This window comes from Mercurialis annua, linkage group LG1-X (genome assembly GCF_937616625.2).
Source record: "Mercurialis annua linkage group LG1-X, ddMerAnnu1.2, whole genome shotgun sequence".
Lineage (NCBI taxonomy): Eukaryota > Viridiplantae > Streptophyta > Magnoliopsida > Malpighiales > Euphorbiaceae > Mercurialis > Mercurialis annua.
This window is the reverse complement of record NC_065570.1, coordinates 9,891,324-9,912,359: the sequence shown is the minus strand read 5'-3', so window position 1 is coordinate 9,912,359 and position 21,036 is coordinate 9,891,324. Positions and strand designations below refer to the sequence as shown.

General features: G+C 31.4%; 3 protein-coding genes across 3 annotated transcripts; 1 reads left to right on the top strand and 2 right to left on the bottom strand.

Annotated features, from left to right (window-relative positions):
* Positions 1 to 532: 532 nt before the first annotated feature.
* On the bottom strand, positions 533 to 3,402 carry LOC126687651 (NADPH-dependent aldo-keto reductase, chloroplastic-like). The gene is made up of 7 exons (XM_050382211.2): positions 3,179 to 3,402; positions 3,055 to 3,105; positions 2,460 to 2,536; positions 2,252 to 2,339; positions 1,816 to 2,082; positions 1,431 to 1,679; positions 533 to 797 (listed from the first exon to the last, which is right to left on the bottom strand). Exons 1-7 carry the CDS (start codon positions 3,296 to 3,298, stop codon positions 711 to 713), a joined length of 939 nt encoding a protein of 312 aa, XP_050238168.1. The 5' UTR covers positions 3,299 to 3,402; the 3' UTR covers positions 533 to 710.
* Positions 3,403 to 12,795: 9,393 nt separating this feature from the next.
* Positions 12,796 to 14,692, top strand: LOC126687659 (uncharacterized). The gene is made up of 2 exons (XM_050382217.2): positions 12,796 to 13,224; positions 13,994 to 14,692. Exons 1-2 carry the CDS (start codon positions 12,876 to 12,878, stop codon positions 14,443 to 14,445), a joined length of 801 nt encoding a protein of 266 aa, XP_050238174.1. The 5' UTR covers positions 12,796 to 12,875; the 3' UTR covers positions 14,446 to 14,692.
* A 234-nt stretch (positions 14,693 to 14,926) lies between these two features.
* On the bottom strand, positions 14,927 to 17,657 carry LOC126687631 (wall-associated receptor kinase-like 20). The gene is made up of 3 exons (XM_050382189.2): positions 16,692 to 17,657; positions 16,186 to 16,248; positions 14,927 to 16,063 (listed from the first exon to the last, which is right to left on the bottom strand). The coding sequence occupies exons 1-3, from the start codon at positions 17,464 to 17,466 to the stop codon at positions 14,991 to 14,993; spliced, it is 1,911 nt and encodes a 636-aa protein (XP_050238146.1). The 5' UTR covers positions 17,467 to 17,657; the 3' UTR covers positions 14,927 to 14,990.
* Between the last annotated feature and the right edge of the window lie 3,379 nt (positions 17,658 to 21,036).

Genomic DNA, 21,036 nt, shown 5'->3' with positions numbered 1-21,036 from the left:
CTCCATTTCGACCGCCGACCTCTGCACCCACCGAAAACTTGTCGCTGATTCCGATACCCACCGTCGATTTTTTTTCCCACCGGATATCACCGACGCGCCGCTACTGACCACCGCCGCTGAAAAAAAAAAATTCTTGCAGCCACCACCTGGGTCTGCTCTTCATGGTGGTGGCTGCCAGAAATGTTTATTTCCGACCGCGGTGGCCGGTAGAGCCGGATCGGTCGTATAGAGATAAAAAAAGTATGATGAAATCTCTAAATTTGTAAAATAATAATTAAATCTTTAAGGATTGTTTTAGACATTTTACCAATTCTTATATGGAGAGTGTGTTTCAAACGCTGTGGGCGAGGGTGAGGAGGATCGATTTCACCGAGTTGTTTTTTTTATCCGATTTCACAAACTTGAACCTTTTTGATACTTCGTACCAAGTTCGGGGGTGAAATGATCATTTGTTCATAAATATATTTCTTTAATAGTTTTCTATTTTTTTTATAAAATATATATCATTTTAATTATTTATTACAACTCGATGAATAATAAATACTTTTTATTCATTATCAAATAAAATGAAAAATTCCCATCTTTAAAGCATGTTATTAAAAATGCAAATCATTAACTCAAAAATTAAATTAAGTCTCCAATGATTATTCTGCAGATTCTAAGCATAACAGTAAATCATGAAGCATACATTGCAGGCTGCAGCTGGTAGCCTAGATCTCACCATCCCACAGCTCCTCAATGTTCCTATAAGGGCCAAACTTCTCATGAACAAAGGAAGTCCCTTTTATCAACCTTGCCTGCAAAATTGAATATCATTGCATTTGTCAAGAAATGTTTCTATATGTAGTTATAAGATTTTCCTTTAGAAGCCTAACGTTCTCCAGTAAGACAAAGCAAAAGAACTAAGTATGGGTGTAATTGAATCGAGGCGAGTTGAAATACTATCAAATTCAAGTTTGACTTGCAGTCGACTCTAAACTTTGAAGTTTGAAAGTTAGGAACTCGACTCAAATTCTATTTGAGTTTTATTTTAGAAGATCCAGCTTTTAGAATAATTGAGAATCAAAGTCAAATTGGACTCTATTACCTCTATAAATATTTTAAAATAAAATTAAACTTCAGTATAATAATAAAGATAATATTGTAAATATTTATAATTATAAATGATAAAATAATAGATTAATTAATACTCTATTAGACTCGAGAGTCAAGTATAATAATGTTCAAACTTGAGTCGGCAATTGATTCAAGTAGCTCGAACTTGAGTTTGATTGAATGTTAGTATCACTTTAGCCCCTAGAATTATGAAAAGGAATGCATATTTAAAGGTCAGCAAACACAACATTTAATGATTGCAGAATACTTGAGGATATTTGTAAGTTGTAACAATAGCAGTAGAGGCTGTAGAGCATAAGAGATGAATGACTTGCCTGCTCAATTTCAGAGAATTTGGCGAACAAATCCTCTGGAATAGACCATTGAAATACATCAAAGTTCTCCTTGATCCTAGCTTCATGAGTACTTTTAGGAAGAACACTATGGCCCATTTGCAAACCCCAGCGAAGCGCAACTTGGGCAGGAGTTTTCCCCAATTCCTTGGCCACCATATTGAGGATGGGATTCTTAAGGACGTCGCTCTTAAGCCATGTAGTGCCAGGGGATCCTAAAGGTGAATACCCCTGGAAGAAACCAAAAGTGGATACAAATAAATCAAAGCCTCGAGATAATTAAATTCTTGCTAAAAAGAACCAATCGAAGCATTGTATAAAATGAGATTCACCCAGAAAGAAGTAACCAAACATTTGGCCTACTCACAGATAGATGAACTCCCTTGGACTGACAAAATGCCCGTAGCTTGGTCTGCTGCCATGAAGGATGACATTCCACCTGATTCACAGCTGGAGGAATGCGTGCCACCTCTAGCAGATCGCCCAGCTTCTTTGAAGAGAAGTTACTCACACCAATAGCACGAACCTTGCCGGAATCTTTCAGTGTTTCCATTGCTCTCCAAGTGCTAGGAATATCCGGATGATCAAAGTTCTCAGGCTTCATTGATCCTTTTATCTTTACCGGCCAATGAATCTACATAATTAAGAAGCCTCATTTAAGCTTATAATTTTTTCACTTTATAAACTGCTGGCATTATTTTCAACAAACTGATTTTAAAGATAACTCTTTTAAAAACATTGAATTCATGCATCAAATAATAAGAGATAAAAGCGAGGAATAAGCATGATCAGGATTTACATACAAGATATAAATCAAGATAATCAAGCTGCAGGTCTCGCAACGTTCCTTCTAGTGCCTTTACGACGTCTTCTGGATCATGATTAGAGCACCTGTAGAAGTTATCTTAGATTAAGAAGGTATTTGGTGAAAGTAGTTAAAGTCTATAAAAAAAAGGCACTCCAATGAATAGTTCTAATTGTTTTAAAGTGCAAAAACGAATTAAGACAAACCAGAGTTTGGAAGTAACAAACAACTCTTCACGCTTGACCACACCATCGTCAAAGAGCTTCTTCAACACTAATCCAATCTACAAGAAGCAACGACTTAACTATATGTTTCAGTTGAAGAATTGCACATATTTGGCCATGCTCATTACGTGCTACGCAAAAGGTACCTTGCCTAAAAAAATAAATTCCATAAAAAGGCATAGCTTATTTCTACACATAATTCTATTTAATGCTTTTCCTTTTAACCTAGGTAGCACAGACACAAATTCGGTAAAAACAGGACACTTAGACACAGACATAGCGAAACAGTGTTATTTTAAGGTTTTCTATGTTAAAAATGAGGTTTTCTGTCCGGAACACCAAATTTCCGACATGTTTCCGAAATGGAAACTGTTGATTGAATAAAGTGTCTATGCTACCTAGTTTAACACACATTATTTTACATCATGGAATTTAAGTTTTTCACTTCTGTACCAGAAATGAGAGATCCGATCACTTTTTCAACATTTTATAGCGTAATTAAAGTAAAGAATCGCAAAATAAGACGCCAGAATCTTTATATTAATTAACAGCGATGAATAATTTAGACTATAATTACCTCCTTCTCATTGGTATAGGCTTGAGCGCAATCGATATGGCGATAACCAATCTGCAATCAAATACAAAATCAATTGAATAGGAGATTTCATCACTGTAGAAAACAGAAGAAAAATAAATGAAACCTTAATAGCAGCCTCCACGGCGGCGCCGACGAGACCAGGTTCAGCCTGCCAGGTACCGAGACCAACCGATGGCATCTTAGCTCCGGTGTTCAATTCGAAGAATCCAATCTCATTTGCCATTTTCAACTCTAATAATTCGAGTGTTGGTGGCCGGCGGATATTGACTTATGAATAGAGTGATACAACTCCCACAACAACGACAGAGCCGTTTTATAAAAGAGAATCAGCGGGAGAAGGAAGATGCCACGTGTACTTTTCAAGAGACATTTATATCCAGCATCTATCAAAGGCAGCCGTCCAAGAGTCAAATTTGTTTTGGGAAAAGGGTCATTCGTGCCTCTAAGATATGGGGTCTGGATTAAGTAAGCCCCAATGTCCGAAAAAATTCACCCATGTCCTCCAACGTCTGTAAAAATGAATAATAAAACCCCTCGGTTTAACGCCGTTTTATTGTTTTTAAGACTGTTAATGTGATCCTACGTGATAGAGATAAAAGAATCATTTATGCTCTTAAGGTTTGGATCCAGGATCAAATGAGCCATCAATGTTTGAAAAAGGTTCACTTATGCCCCTAACGTTTGAAAAGGTTCACTTATGCCTCCAACGTTTGAAAAATGAACAGTTAGGCCCCCAGTTTAATACCGTCTCATTGCTTCTCAGACTCCGTTAGAGTGATCCTACGTGGCTAATTTTACTCTACGGTGACGGTGTTTCTCTCAACAACAATAGTCTGTTGTTGCAAAGTCGTTTTATTACAAGACCGAGCTAAACCGATAGACTGTCCTTCTCCAGCAATCGAATAAAGAATTCTCTTCATTAATTGATATCTTGTTTGATGAAACTTGTAATGCTAGAGATGGAAAAAAATGTTTGATGAGGTAGAAGGCGGAAGGAATACAATATTTATCCTTTTAGCTAATTTTTTATATAATTATTGGGTGTCTAGTTTTTGGGGCATGTAATTGTCGAATCGAAACACATGAAAAAGAAGATGAATAAACTTATTTTTTTTATATAATTTATGTTTCATTATTAATTTTGTTTAATCGTCTTCAATGGTAGCGGACAATTATAACTGATTAATTGTTCGACGCCGGTCGCCTATAGTTCGATTAATGGAAACACTAAAAATTAGCTACGTAGGATATCACTAACGGAGTTTGGGAAGCAATGATATAGTGTTTAACTGGGGGTCTAACTGTTCATTTTTTCAAACGTTGGGGGCATAAGTGAACCTTTCAAACGTTAGGGAAATAAGTGAACCTTTTTTAAACGTTGAGGAGTCATTTGATCACAGACCCAAACCTTAGGGGCATAAATAATCCTTTTATCTCTGTCACGTAAGATCACATTAACAGAGTTTTAGGAGCAATGAAACAGCATTAAATTAAAGGGTCTGATTATTCATTTATACAAATTTTGGGGGCATGGGTGAAACTTTTCGGACGTTGAGTACTTATTTGATCCAGAAACCAAACTTTAGAGACATGAATGGCCCTTTTCTCAATTTGTTTTGGTTAGGGGATCTATTATTGGCTGAGTAAATGGCGAGCGATGGAATTTGAAATAATTTTGCTTACAAGATACAAGAATGACCTCAATATATACTCAAATTTTACTTGGCCCTTTTATGTTTTTTCGATTTCAATTTGGATCCTCATATTTCTTCCGTTAACAAAAAAAAACTCACATGAGTTGACAAAAACATCCATTCCCGTTAAGTTATCTGACGTGAGTTGTAACACCCTTTTTCCACCACAAGACTCCAACGTGGCAATGTTTTTTGTGAAATGTACAAAAATGACCCTAATGCTTAATCCGACTTTCATTATCACTTAATATTTTTCGGATCTCAATTATGACCTTAATATTTATTTAATTGGATGTCTTCATTAATAAATATGATGTGGCATCAATTTAAAAACTTTTGGACATACAAAATCTGAAAATTATTATATTTCATGTAAATTTAATTTTTTCTAATTCGTTATCTAAAGTTTTAAATTCTATTATTAAATATTTAAACTCTCTAAAAATCATTACAATGAGCCAATTTTGTAATATTTTCCGCAATTTTTCAACACCGGCGTTTGAAATATGAAAAGCCCATTGAAGATGTTTTCTTTTTACAAATTATATTGAATTTATATATTAAAATTAAATTTTATTGACATTATATGGAAAATTTTAATTTTATATGATGATGACATTATAATTTATAATGAGATCTTATGTAAAATTTTATTTTATGTTATGGTAAATTAATTTAAGTATTTGTATTATTAAAAATAAATATATATAAACTTTTTATGAGAATTGAGTGATTAAACTAAATATTTATCATATACATAGTCTCAACAACAAGAAATTCTTAGCTAAACCTAGTCCATCACAAAGGACTATGAACTATCCGCCCACGTGGCATAATTATAATAAAGGCTTAATCACCAAAAAATACCAAACCTATACGTTTGTGTCAATTATAGCCAAACCTTTAAAAATTACCAGATTTAGCCAAACTTTATATGTTCTGTTTCTTTTTTAGCCATTATCGAATCGAACCGGTTTTTCTAACACCGTGTCGTCCACGTCACCGCCAACTAAGCAATTGGCTGACACGGCAGCTGAAATATTTAAATAAGGTTTGACTATAACTGACACAAAATGCATAGGTTTGGTATTTTTTGGTGAATAGAACTAATTTTAAAATTAAATAATTAAATGATTAATTATATTATAATAAATTTATATATATTTAAAAAATAATATTTTTATTTAACGTTAATTAAAATTAATTTATTTTTTTACTAAATTTAAATAATTCTCATTTTTTTTACATATTTGATGGATATATAATTAATTTAAATTCTATTAAAAACAAAAAATGTCATATTCATCTTAAAATTTATTTTTTAAAATTTAAGTCGTCGGTTCTTTGACACCGCGGCCGTTTGAGATCCAATTGTTCGTCTTCCGATGAACAATCCGAGAGTAATATACACAACAAACATACGACAGTGTTCATAATTTAACTACACACGCATAAACATAAAAATAATCACTGGATCGACTGCTTATTTAAAGGACGAGTGTAATTATTTTCTCTTTTTTTTTTTTAAAATGAAGCTCATTGTGGTGTAATCAATATATATCATGATATTTATAAGCATAAACGCATATGTTATTTTACTCGGCATAGTCAAAAACTTACCTTAATTTACACATAAATATTTTATTTATTACCTAAACCCAGTTATAATAAAATCTCAACAACATTAAAAATAATAAATCAAGTTCAAAATCATCATGAACATTAAACCCTTTCACCAAATTTAATTCAACATTAATTCTTAAATAATACATTAATTCATTTTTTTAATTGCATATTCATTAAAATATATTATAATATAAATTTATTAGATTTAATTAGGTTTAATAAAAAATTAAAATTAATTTTAATTAGTATTAAATAGGAAATATTAATTATTTTTAAATATATATAAATTTCATAAATGATATAATTAATTTACTAATTATTAAATTAAAAAATTGGCTTGAATTTAAAATTAGGTTTATTCACCCAAAAAATACCAAACCTATTTTTGTGTGTGTCAGTTATAGCCAAATCTTATTTAAATATTTCAGCTGACATGCCAGCCAATTGCTGAGTTGGCAGTGACGTGGACGACACGATGTCGGAAAAACTGGTTCGATTTAAAAATGGCTAAAAAAGAAACAGAACATATAAGGTTTGGCTAAATCTGGCGATTTTTAAAGGTTGGCTATAATTGACACAAAACGTATAGGTTTGGCATTTTTTGGTGATTAAACTTATAATAAATAATCCATTCATTTTTTTTGGTGTGACCGTGAGGTGTTCTGAACGGGTTCCAATTATAAAACGACACCTTTAATCCTTCCACGTTCAAACTAATCCCCACTCGAGCCGGATAGGTCCCTTCCAGAAGGCAAATCTCTGACCCCAAGTTTTTAACGGCTGTATAGATGAGTACCGTTCGAACCCGCGGCCTCACTCAAATGAGAAAAAGCGTCTTACCAATTCACTTGCGTCTTGAGGTTATAATCCTTCATTTATTAATACATCATTACTTGCATTTAGAGTTAAATTTAAAGGCTCATTAATTACAATGATGTGTTAATAAACGAATATATTTATCATTAAATTTTTTACATGGCTGACACATTATTTTTTGTTGCATGAATGACAGGCGCAACGATTGTGTTCAATAATCTATACTATATATAAAAGCATGGATGGGGGAGGGGACAGGCAAATTTACTGAATAATCCTTTTCAGTTTACTACTAAATAAAAGTTTTATAGTCATTAACTAATTAGTTATTTAATTAATCACTATTGTAATTAAAATCCTAATTAGAATAGATAGCTAAATTATCTCCAATTTTAGATTTAGTATGTAAAAAATAACTAAATTGTCTCCAAATTAGTAGGAATACCTATCTTTTAGTTTGATTGAGTTACAAAATTAAAATACTGTAATTGGTTAGTATATTATTATTTAAATTTCTATCTTGTATTTTTAAAGATATTATTAATAAAATTAAGTTAATTATTTAATTATGATTACTATAAAACCAAAAAAAGAATAAATTCAGTATGAAAAAAAAATTAATAACCGAATATATTATATTTACTTTTACTATTAATTATAAATAAAAAATTGATATAATTATAATAAATTTATTAATATGTTCATTGAGGAGTTACGTTACGAGCCACGTGCATAGCACGCAGGGCCGGCTTTAGATAAACCGAGGCCCTAGACAAAGTTTTTAATACTATTATTTTATAAAAATATCTATTTTCGTAAATTTGTTTGTAAAAATAAACTCGTCATGATAATACACTTCCTTTTACTTTATTTTTACAAAGAAACACTCTCAGTAGATTATTGGTAAATTTTTAGTAGATTTTTAATAAATATTCTATAGATTTTAGTAGATTTTTATAATATTTCTTTGAAAAAAATGTATTTTTATAAAAAAATAAAATATAAACATACATAGTGTATTTTACTCTTTTTTTCTATTAGATAAATTAACAGATAGAAAAAAAAAATAGATTAGTCCCTAATATTATGTAAACTGCATATTATTTTTGTTTGTACTACTAGTCATTATTAAAGAGTATAATTAATTTTTCTTAAATAAATTACAACACCTATCACAAAAAAAGGCCTTTTAATATTTATTCCTAATAAGTAAAAATCTGATTAAATTTTAAAATAAAAATTACACCTATTATGATAAAAATTAGGCTTAATTGCATAAAAAATCACCAACTTTCGCGTGTTTTTGGTATTTAACATAATCTTTTTTTCTTGGCATATAAAATCACCAACTTTTAAATTTTGGCATATATGTCCGCGGGATATGAAACGGCGCCGTTTTGAATGTAAAACAGCGTCGTTTTATGCTTAATTTTTCAAAGAAAACGGTTAGGTGGACGAATACGCCAAAAAATGAAAGTTGATGATTTTTTATGCCAAGAAAAAAAGATTATGTTAAATACCAAAAACACGCGAAAGTTGGTGATTTTTGGTGCAATTAAGCCTAAAAATTAATAAAAAATTCTAAAAGATTTAATATAGCATTAATTTTTCTAAAGGACACCATATAAATATGGGGCCCTCTAATATTTATGGCCCTAGGCATATGTCTTAGTGGCCTATGCCTAAGGCCGGGCATGATAGCACGTAATACGAAACTAGTTTTTTAAAATGAGGTGGTGTTCTCCCGTTTTATCTGTAATTTACTTTTTTATTTAATTAATAAATAAAAATTTGATTTAAAAAGGTTAAATTCATATTTATGTTTTTGTACTATATCATTTTTGTTATAAAACACTTTATACTATTTTTTGTTGGTAAAAGGCTCACTTTAACCCTTAAAATCGGACCAAAAGAATTAATAAGACCCTAAAATTGAGGTTGGCTCACTTCACATCGTGTAGTTGTTCAGAACGACTAACACCACACTGAAAATTTTTCTTCGTTAGTTTCTTCTGTTAAATGATGACGTGGCACATAGAAAAAATATTCAAAAAAATCCTTAATATTTAAAATACTTACCAATTTTCACACTCTTCTTCATTTATATTTTTAAAAATACTTAAAATTAAAATATTTATTAAAACAATTGAAACACAGTTAAATATTTCAAAATAAAATTATACGCTTTAAAATCTAATAAAACGCTTCAAAATCCAACTAACTAAATCTAATTCACCAACCCACCCCCAAATACCCGCCGAAAACCACATCTGCAATCTGCTACAAAAAACATTTCAACTAAAAATTAAAAAAATTAAAATAATAATCAAATGGAGAAGACGAACGGGTTTGTCCCGTTCGTCTTCTCCAGTGATTTTTTATTATAATTTTTTTTAATTTTTATATTAAATTACATTTACATTTTTAATTTTTAATTTAATTTAATTAAGTTTAAATTTATTTTTAATTGGTTTAATTGTTTTAATAAATATTTTAATTTTAAGTATATTTTAATAATTGATATTTAATTGAAGGAGAGGGTAAAAATGGTTAAAAAAATTTATAAATATAAAATTGGTAAGTATTTTAAATATTAAGGATGTTTTTTAACTTTGTCCATACATACCACGTCATCACTTAACAGAAAAACTGACGGAGTCAAGTTTTGGTGTGATATGAATCATTTTGGACAACGTCAAGAGTCAAAGTGAGAAGACTTCGACCTTAGGATCTTATTAATTCTTCCGGTCCGATCTCAAATGCTAAAATTAATCTTTTTTGTTTTTTTTTGTTTTTCTAGTCTCTCTAATTAACTAATTTTTGATTTTTATACCCTTTTATATGACCAAAGGAAAAATAAATTGTAAGTAGAGAACTGGAAAAAATTAAAAAAGAGAAAATCAAAAATTAGGTAAGTAGAGTGATTAGAAAAATGAAAAATTAATATAAAGACTTTCAAAATGAAAATAATATAATACAGAAACCTCGGTATGAATTTTATCAATTAAAAAATATTCTTGATCTATTAAAAATCATTATATTATTCATTGCAACAATTGGGTAAGACAAATTAAAATAATGGTCAATGTATAAAATATGTAAAAATATACTAATTACAGTATAGTATCTCACTTTTCATTTAATATTATTTTAAAATAAAAAATATCACAACATTATTAATTAAAAACAACTAGGTGTACATTAAAAGTCTTCAACAATAATAATAAAAAACACATTTTTCAAACTTTTAATTTTAATTTGTTTTTGCTAAACTTAATTTAATCCTACAAATACATTTTGTTTAAAGAGGAACTAAAAATATAACGAGCCAAATTTACTTGTTTTTATTTAGGGCTTTTTACACAAACAACCTACATTGACTAATTGTTTACTTTTATACATATCATATTTTTCACTTACTAAACTACCATACACGGAGCTGATTCTAACTTTTATACGGATCTTATATATTCAACCCTAATAGCACAATCATCATAATTTCATTTATTTTCTCTCTCCTCATCATTCAATTCTCTCTTCCTCTCAGCTCATCTTCCTCTCTCTTCCTCTCAGCTCATCTTCCTCTCTCTTCCTCTCCGCCGTCTTCCGCTTCGCCGTCCTCTATTCCTACGCTCCTCCGTCATCGTTCTCATCATCGTCTCCGTTGTCATCTTCGCCAACGCCATCATCTCCTCTGCTCGTCTTGTCATCTATTTGATTTCAGATTTAAAATTTGTTCATTCTTCTTCTTTTTCTTCTTTTTTATTTTCAGATCTAAAATTATTTTACTGTTTTTTCATCATTAAACATGTATATAGATTATATTTCAAGAATATAATGTTAATTTCATGTTATGTAATATACAATTATGGTTATATGGAATAATTTTTTGTTATTTCTGCATTTTATTTTTGTGTTTGGTTGTATTTCTGTGTTTATTTATTCTGCAGCTCGATTTTTTTATGATGGTTGATTGTTGAATTATTATAATGTTACAGTGTTGTTGATTTGTTGTTGATTTTGTGTTGATAATCAGTTAGTATTTCCTTGATTTTAACATTGGAATTTTTTTTTTAAATTGGCAAATTAGATAACTTTGTCAGCGAAATAAATTAAATAAAATAAAATTTAACCGATACTAGATAATTATATGTTTGCATTATTATGTTGACATGTTGTTGATTTCTTGTTGATATTTTGTTAATTGTCACAGTTTTTCAAAAAATTATGTTTTATTTTATTCCTTATGTTGATTCGTTGTTGATTTATTGTTGACATTATGTTGATAAGTATTTCAACTTTTTTTGATTTTCAATTTTATGTTGACATGTTGTTGATATACTGTTGATAATATGTTGATTTTTCAATCATTGAAAGAAAAATAAATTATATGTTTGCATTATTATGTTGACATGTTGTTGATTTCTTGTTGATATTTTGTTAATTGTCACAGTTTTTCAAAAAATTATATTTTATTTTATTCCTTATGTTAATTCGTTGTTAATTTATTGTTGACATTATGTTGATAAGTATTTCAACTTTTTTTGATTTTCAATTTTATGTTGATATGTTGTTGATATACTGTTGATAATATTTTGATTTTTCAATCATTTAAAGAAAAATAAAATTAGTCTTAAATTATTGTATTGATGAGCTAGCAGCCGCACAGTTCCTTCAATATCACTTGTATAATTTTTTTCCGTTTTCCACCTCTCACACCTAACTAAATTTCGACAAAGCCGGTTATGATACAATTTCATTTCATCCAACAAAAGTTTATTTCACTGACAATATTATCTTATTTGTCAATGTTAAAATAAAAAAAATCAGTTGATATCAACATAAAGTCAACATAAAATCAACAACACTGTAACATTACAATGATTCAGCAATCAATCATCATCAATAAATCGTTCTGCAAAATAAAAAAACGCAGAAATACAACAAAACACAAAAAATGCAGAAAACAACAAAATTTTATTACATAAAATCACAAAATTATTCTACATAACATGAAATAAGTATTAGATTCTTTAAATATACTCTTTATACATGTTTAATGGTGGATAAACAGTAAAAGATAAACAAATTACAGATCTGAAAATGAAAAAAAAAGAACAACAAATTTCAGATCTAAAATCAAAAAGATAAAAGAAAGATGGCGCGGCGAGACAAAGACGAAACGATGGAAATAGAACGGCGGAGGCGGAACAGCGGAAGCGGAACGGCGGAACGGCGGAACGGCAGAGGCGGAACGGCGGAAGCGGAACGGCAGAGGCGGAACGGCGGAAGCGAAAGAGCAGAAATCGTGGAAAATTTCTTTCACATCTCAAAAGAAATCATGGAGAAGAAGAAGAATGATTGAGAGAAATAAGAAAAATCGTATAAAAGAAAGAAATTTGAAGTACAAGTTATTAAAGTAAGAAAATGAGGTAGGTAAAGTAAAGATTTAACTTGTACTGTATAAAAGTAAATGGGCTGCCAAAATCAGTATTTTATATAAAAAGCCCTTTTATTTATAAAGTGGCCTGGCCACAAAGAAAATCAGTTCCACGTGGAATTCTGTTATAGCCAAAGAGAAATGTACTACCACAGTACAAAAACTGCCCCCTCGAATATTTTACAAACAGAAAACCCAAAACCCCTTCTCCAATAACAATAACAATGGCGTTTTCTGACGAGGAACCCGTTACTCGTCCACCGGAAAACGAAAAAAAAATCCGGTGGTCGGACCTTGAAGACGTCGAGATAAACCTGGACTATCTACTCCCACCAAGACGAGTGATAGGACCAGACGAGAATGGAATAAAAATTGTGATAGAATTCAAGTTTAATGAGAAAATGCATGTAGTCAAACTCATAACAACAACTAGAGTTCGTCAAACTTTACTTCCGACGAAAGTTCTGGCGAGGCGTTCATGGCGTAAGTTCGGCGGTGCTGCTGTTTTTAATGGTGCTCTTACTGTCGTTTCCGCTGAGGAGATATTTCTACAGTTGTCCAACTCTGTTACAGGTTTATTTTCTATTCGTAACATTTTTTTTATTCTTGTTTCTTAAAGCTTTTGATTAAATGTGCTATGATTTACTAGTCATTTGTTGCTTATTTTGGGTTTCTGTTGCTGATTTTGATGCAGTCAGTTTTTAGTATGATTTTAGGGTTTCTGAGATTGAATTTTTGATCCAACTGTTTAACTTGCCCGTTGCCATATTCAACTTTAGGTTAAAACAAATTACGAGTTTCCGTAGTTTGATAGTTGAGAGGTGATTGCTTATTGCCCAAGTCTTATTTTTGTATGATTTCAGAAACCCAATAATTTCGGGATTGGAGATAGGAATAGTCTGTCAGGTTCATTCTTCAAATTTATTATTCATTTAAGCTAGAACAGTTTTTAAGTAAAAAGAATCAAAAGTTGCTTAACATAGCAATCGTGTTGTGTTCGATTCATGTTGCATGACACTTTCTAGTACAATGCTGATCAGTATACTGGAAAGTTAGGAAAAGTTTTCCTCAGGCGTCCCCCGGTAGATGAGATCTGCACCCGTAGGAACTACGAGATCACCGCACGTTTCCTTTACATTTCTGAAAATGCTTCAACTCTATATTTTTAACCCATTTTTGTAATAATATCATTTCGTTTCTTTATGTTTCGGTATTATTTCGTTTGATGCTTCTGTTTAGTGGTGTGAAGCATAATTTTTCAGTTTCTGACTAGTGTTTCATTATTGATTTGCTTAATTTGTTACTCTGTACCAATCACATAGCTTGTGGGAATTGAAAACAGGGTATCCAGTAGGGAAAACAGAAGCTCTGTCTCAGCTTGCAAACAAAGATAGTGCTCTTATGGTATGCATGACTTGTAGCATCAAGGGTGATCACTGGACATCAAAGTGCCCCAACTACAACAAGCCTTCTTCATCAGCTGGCGGTTCCGTCATTGACAAGAGTACCACTAGTGTGTCTGATATCAATCATAGGTATCAAGAGAATACGGTGATGGTTCGCAGCATCAATAAGGATACTTCTGAATCTGATTTGGTTGATCTCTTTAGCTCATTTGGACAACTGTTTGATATGTACGTGGCAACTGATCGCCGTACTGGTTTGAATAGAGGCTTTGCGTTGGTCACTTTTATCAGCAAGTTTGATGCTCAGAGAGCAATCAACAGGCTTGATGGTTATGGATATGACCATCTCATTCTTCGTGCGGATTGGTTATATCACGACAAAGCTTAGCATGGCTCCAACGAGTCCAAATTCTAGAATATCATAGCTAAAAGTGTACAGATTTAGATATGATGTTCAACTAAGGCTTTAAGTAGTACTTTCTGCTAACCGTTTGGGTTTGATATTGCACGGAAACTTGTCGAGCCCTTCGTTCTGGCATATCTGGATATGCTTCCGAAATTCAAAACTTCACATTTATAATCTTCTCTTGTAAAAATTGTTGTTGTGTTGTTTCCTGATTTGGCATTTCCGTTTCTTTTCCGTACTAAATAGGTTTCCACTGAAGAGCTGGATATCTTGTGGTTCATTTTTGCCATATTGATTATCCTGTTTCTGAATATGTTGGCAAGTTTCAGCTATATTGTGTTGCTTTGAACATATATAATAGTAAATGAGTTGCAATCTGATGCTATGATTATGATATCTTAATTCGTCCTGTCAGAATTCTTCTCTGCAATTGGTAAATTCTAATGCATTTTTTACAGAACAATAAGAAAGAAAACAAGCAACTACTTTTATCAAAATTCAGTTTGAACTTATTCCAACAGAAATAACTAGCATTTAGAAACCTTAGCTTCAGTAATATTAATAATGTACTCAATCTCATCGGCAACTTCTTTCATCGATGGCCGATTCTGCCGCTTCTCATCCAAACAAGCTGCAGCCAGAGTTCCCAATGCTTTCATCATCTCCAATTCCATTTTGCTCGCGCTCTCTTTCAGACTCGGATCAATTGCATCGGCTATTCTGTCTTCCTCAATCACCTTCTTCATATAAACCACCAGGTTCACATCTTCTTCTTCTCTGCTAAAATCAATAGCCTTCTTAGAAGTCAAAATCTCCATTAAAACAACTCCAAAGCTATAAACATCGCTCTTATCCGTCAGCTGAAAATTCCGATAGTATTCCGGGTCAAGATAACCTAGAGTACCTTGAGCACAAGTAAAGATATGACTATCATTGTTTTCACTTGTCTCCACTAGTCTAGATAGCCCAAAATCGGAAACTTTCGCGTTAAGCCTTTCGTCGAGCAAAATGTTACTCGATTTCACGTCGCGATGGTAAATTGGAGGCAAAGCTGCAGAGTGGAGATACGCTAAACCCTCCGCTGTCTGATGTGCAATGCGTAGCCTGCGTTGCCAGGACAGCGGAGTCCAGTTGCTCGATTGTTGACAATGAAGATGCTCGAAGAGAGTCCCATTCGAAATGTACTCGTAAATCATGATAGGCAGCTCAAGCTCGACACAGATGCCGAGGAGTCTTACAAGGCTCCTGTGATTCACCTGGCAAAGAATTCGAACCTCGTTTAGTACCTGATCATTGCCTTTCGTGTTTCCAAGCTTGGCGCGTTTCATGGCGGTTATTGTTCCGTCGTCAAGAACGCCCTTGAAGACTTCACCGAATCCCCCAGAACCAATAAGATTGTCTTTGGAAAAGTTGTTTGTTGCTTTTACAATCTCCCTGCCGGTGAAAATCCGGGACGATTTTCCGCTATGTTTGTCGCTTAACATCTCTTTCCGCTCTTTTACCATATTCTTTTGTGCCTGCTGTGAGGTGTGACGCTGCTTGTAGAACAGAATCACAGCTACTGCAATTATTAGGATTGCAACTCCTGCAAGGGCCGCTCCTGATGGATAGATTTGAAAGGATAATCATCCAATTAGAATTTCATATACAAAATTTCAAGACTGAATGATAAAATATAAAACCTGACGGTACAATTTATAGAAATGGAAAAATAGTACATACCAGCAAAAAGTGCAGTCTTTTTCTTTTTTTTCTTGCAAGCTTTACCGGGTCGACACTTTATGTCTACAAAAGAGGAATCAAAATTGTGTTGAGCTAACGATGTGGGATAAAAGCCTAAGTGGTACCAAAGCCTTACCTTATGCTTCAATTTGATACCAAGACTTCAATTCCATCAAAATGGTATCAAATACTTATATTTTATTATAGGTGATAAGACCTCGTCACTTTTCGATCTAATATGACGACAAAATGAAACATATTCTTAGAATGCTACTACGTAGTGTCTTACATAGCAAGATATCCAACGATTATCATATCGAATTCTTTTGATATGAAATATTTTATATTAAAATGAAATGAAAGTTACAGTACCAATTTGATAGGGATTAAAGTGTTGGAACCAAATAAAAACAGAGAAAAAAATTTAGTACCACTGAAACATTTTATCCTAACAATGATCTTAAAAAGATGACTAAAATGGAAAAACAAGATTAGTAAATACTCACTTTGACACAGTCCATTGATGGGATCCCACTTAAATCCAGCATCACAGAAGCATTTTTTCTGTCCGAAAATCATCCGATCAGCCAAGCATTTCGAGTACAACAACTCTTTACAGTCCACAGGAAGCTTGCAAACTGGCTCCTGAGGCAACAACCATTCAATCTCCACTCCAGCCTCAGGCCACTTCTTTTTCAAACCCTCTAATTTCTTCAAATCCAAGTTCACAAAACTCTGATATGCGCTGCACTCCGCACCATACCCCTTAATCGCGTCGCCACTTTGTTTCGGATCAGTCTTGAACGAACAACACAGTGGAGTCCTCTGACAGGAAGCTGCATGCTCTTTAATATAGCTATGACAAATGCTAGCAGGTGAACAGTCAAGTGGAGGCTTCAATTTCAAGATTGAATTTGTACAGTTGAATAACAAAATGGTGTTGCTGGTAGTGATGGTAAAGGGAAGATTGGGATTGAGCTGAAGATTACTAGAGATGCAAGTGTTGTTGGGCAAGTTTGGTGGTTGAATTATGAGTTTTCTGAGTAATGGGTTAATGGATGTGATCATGTAAGTTGACCCATTTAGACCATCCAGCCATAGGTTGGTTGCCGTGCAACGGAGCTTGTAGCGTTGGTCGCCGCAATCCGGGCGAGTGCTCAACGGATATGGTACCGGAAAACGGCCGCAGCTGCCGCAAGGCCGGTTAGGAAGAGCGAAGATGGAGTGTGACACAAGTAAAATCGTAAGGATTGAAATGATCATTACCCCAATGTTCTCCATAATCAGGTTTAGCTGTATGGAGTAGAGTTGGTTTGTAAATGCACCGAATATGTTATTCTGCTATGTTAATATAGTAATAGTACAAAAGATATTTCGGTTTTATTATTTTCATTTTATGGGCAAGAGATTGAAAAGCTTGCTTTTAATCAAAAGAGCCGGAGATTGTGTATGTGTAGAGTGCTAGAATTGAGAAATATATACTTATGAAGTTGACACTCTAAAAATAGTGGGTATCATAGTCTGATTAGGACTGACAGTTTCCGAAAAAATTGATTTACATGACACGATATTGATACGAAGTTAAGCGGATTCACTTTGAGTTTATACGAGTTTGGAAACGGATAAACTAATTTATGGCACGTAAAAATAACGATTAAACTAGTTAAAATATGCGTTATCCGTGTAGACGTTTAGACCTATATTAATTATTATTTCTGATCCAAATATAATCATATAACATTATATTATAATTTTTTTATTGCTGAGATCTCAATTTCAACCATTCACCAATGATTTATAGTTGTACGCTATTAAGATGGCTGTAATGCTATTTATCTAGTGGTATGTTTTTGTAAGCATGATAACTTTTATTTTAATAGAAAATGAATTAAACAAGTTAAATATGTATTAATAGACATTGCAAATAATTATTTTTTATATTTATTAGTAAATATGTTAAATGGACGTTTCATATATATTGCGATTTTAAATAAATGAATTAGACAGCTCAACACGTGTTGACCCATTAAATAAACATATCATATTCCGGTATACAGCTTAAGAAAATTAGCTAAGCATATCACATTTGGATATATCTCAATTTATAATATTTTAAAGATTAAGAATCTTTAAACTTAAAAAAAAAAAAGTTTTCTGAGAACAAGTTGAAATTTTAAAACTATTATATTAATTATTTAAAATTAACCATACAATATTAAAAAGAATAAAGATATAAAAAAATCTTTATAGTTTTCTTAAAAGCGCATATAAACCCTTAAAATAATTTTGGGCACAATTAAACCCTTTTTATTTTAAAGTAGATTAAAGAGGATCTTTCGTCAAATACTGTTTGAAACACTCGTTAGTTGCTCACATGTCTCTCATAGTCATATAAGAAAAAAGTTCAAAAATAATTTTAATATTTAAAATATTTACTAAAAACTTGAGGTGCTAAGCATTCAAAAAGTAAATTAAATGAGTTTAAATGCTCATTTTTAAAAAGTCTAAAGGACTTTTTATACAATTTAAAAACATCGAAAGCTTAATTGATCTAAAAATTATGTATTCTTTTTGATTAATAATAAGAATTTTTTTTTGTATTTTTTGCCTATTAAGAAAATAAATTTATATTTATATGTTTTTGCAAAAATTTTACAAAATAAAAATTTATTTTATTTAGCATAAAGATGGCACGTGCATACCAGGCACTGCCACCTCTAGTGGTGCGTAGCTTCCATGAGCTGCGGTCATGAGCGGCGTGTGGCATCCACATGCTAGGATGATGTGCCACCAACATATTTTTGACAAAAGAGGAGGAGAGCATTTGTGAGAAAAATTAAACCTATGATCTAACAAATTGCTATTTAATTTTTATATCATTTGAGTTATAATTTATTGGTCTGTGCCACCAAAATGTTACCAGACGAAAGTCGCATGGTGCTAAATTTTAAATAATTAATTTTTTTAACATTTTGCACAATCTAATTATATTTGTAATAACATTTTCAAAAAAAGTCTAGATGGGATATTACCAAATTTTAATTCTGGAAATGTCTTAATTTTAATTTTCTTTCAGATTTTTTTAAAACATATTATTAAAATTACTTTAGAAAAATGATTTAATAGTTAAATTTTAACAATAACATTTTTTGATCAATTCATTTTAACAGAGTTAAAAGGATAAAATAAATTTTGTCAATAATCAAAAGGTGATAACTGCATCAATTTTAAGAAGACATGAATTAATTCATGAATTAAAATGATATTAAAATTAAATATGTAAAAAAATAATGTTAATATAAAAGTTGGACTTGGGATACTAATTTAAATATTGGGAGCACACATATAATATTACCCCTATCAGTTTCTTAGTTTTTAAACTAAGTTGAGCACACCTAAGAAAAAATAAAAATCTTCCATGCAATTTCCAAAAAGATTTGCAGGTTCAATGCTTAGAATAACAGAAGATGTGATTTTTCATGCAAGCTTGGAGAGCACATGGGTTGGATTCTAGTGGAGGATGAATGATTTTTTTTAGAACATGGATCCAAAATAATATTTGATGTGTGGATTTGTAGTCTTAGTTCCTTGCATGAGTTCGTTTAGCTTGTCTGTTTTTATAATTTCAAGATTCATAGTGCATTTCCAAGAACAATTTATATTTGTTTTTAGGTGACTCATTAATCCGTGGACAGTACGAAGATGCAATTCTTGAAATAATGAAGTTCATCCCCTTCAATATCATTAGATCAGTTCAGAGCTCCTCCTGTGTTTTTTGAAAGTAATTAATGTGTTAGAATCGTGTTTTCAGGGGAATTTCTCATCAAAATGTCTTCCGGAATTTATTCTCTCTTTCCATTTTTTTAATGCTTTTATTTAGATATTAAAATATTGGCAAAATAAATTTATCAACCTAGAGCTATGACGTTTTTGCCAAATATATCACGATCTTTAATTCTTGTCAGTTTGATATGTTATTTTTTAAATTTTTGTCAAATATAGCAGTAACTCGTTTGGTGGTGACATGACGTGAGATTGTATAAGCCACGCAGGATAAATTTTGTCCATGTAAAAGAACAACATTGAGTCACATTAGATCAAACGAGTCGTGAATACATTTGACAAAAATTTAAAAGATAATAGATTAAACTGGAAAAATTTAATAATCGTTATATATTTAGCAAAACCACTAAAGTTGTATGTAGATAAGTATATTTTATCTATTTTTATTTTTGAAATCTCAAATACTCCCCCCTTCTTAATCTAATGGATGACTTTCTTGAAACTATTTTTAATAAAAAAGAAGTTAATTTAGTATCTATGGTACAATTAAAAGTGAAATATGTGAATTTAAGTACAATTGATGATTTGTACATTACCGTTCGAAGTATACTATAAATTACTCAAGAAATTCAGTTAAATATTCTCAAAAGAATTCAGTGAAAAAACTTAGAAGAAATATTGAAATTAAACCATATTTGAAATTTTTTTACATAAGTATATTTTCATAAATTAGATAAGTTTTTCTCCAATTAAAAACTATTAATTTTTTTGAAAATAAGTCAATAAATTTTTCTTATCAATTACATTCTTTATTTTATTGTTGATATCAATTGTTTAAAGATAAGTTTTATTTAAAGTAGTTGTAATTATTGCTAAATAAAATAATTTTATCTTATATTTTTAATGTGCATATACATTCTCCGGATTCTAGAAAATAGAAAATGAAATACATAGAAAAGAGATCTTATGAAAGATAGAGAAACTGTCTTAAATGTATACAAATCCTATTGGGAACATTGCTAGAGGACATAACAGAAACATCCACTGTGAAATCTAAAACCACACAAA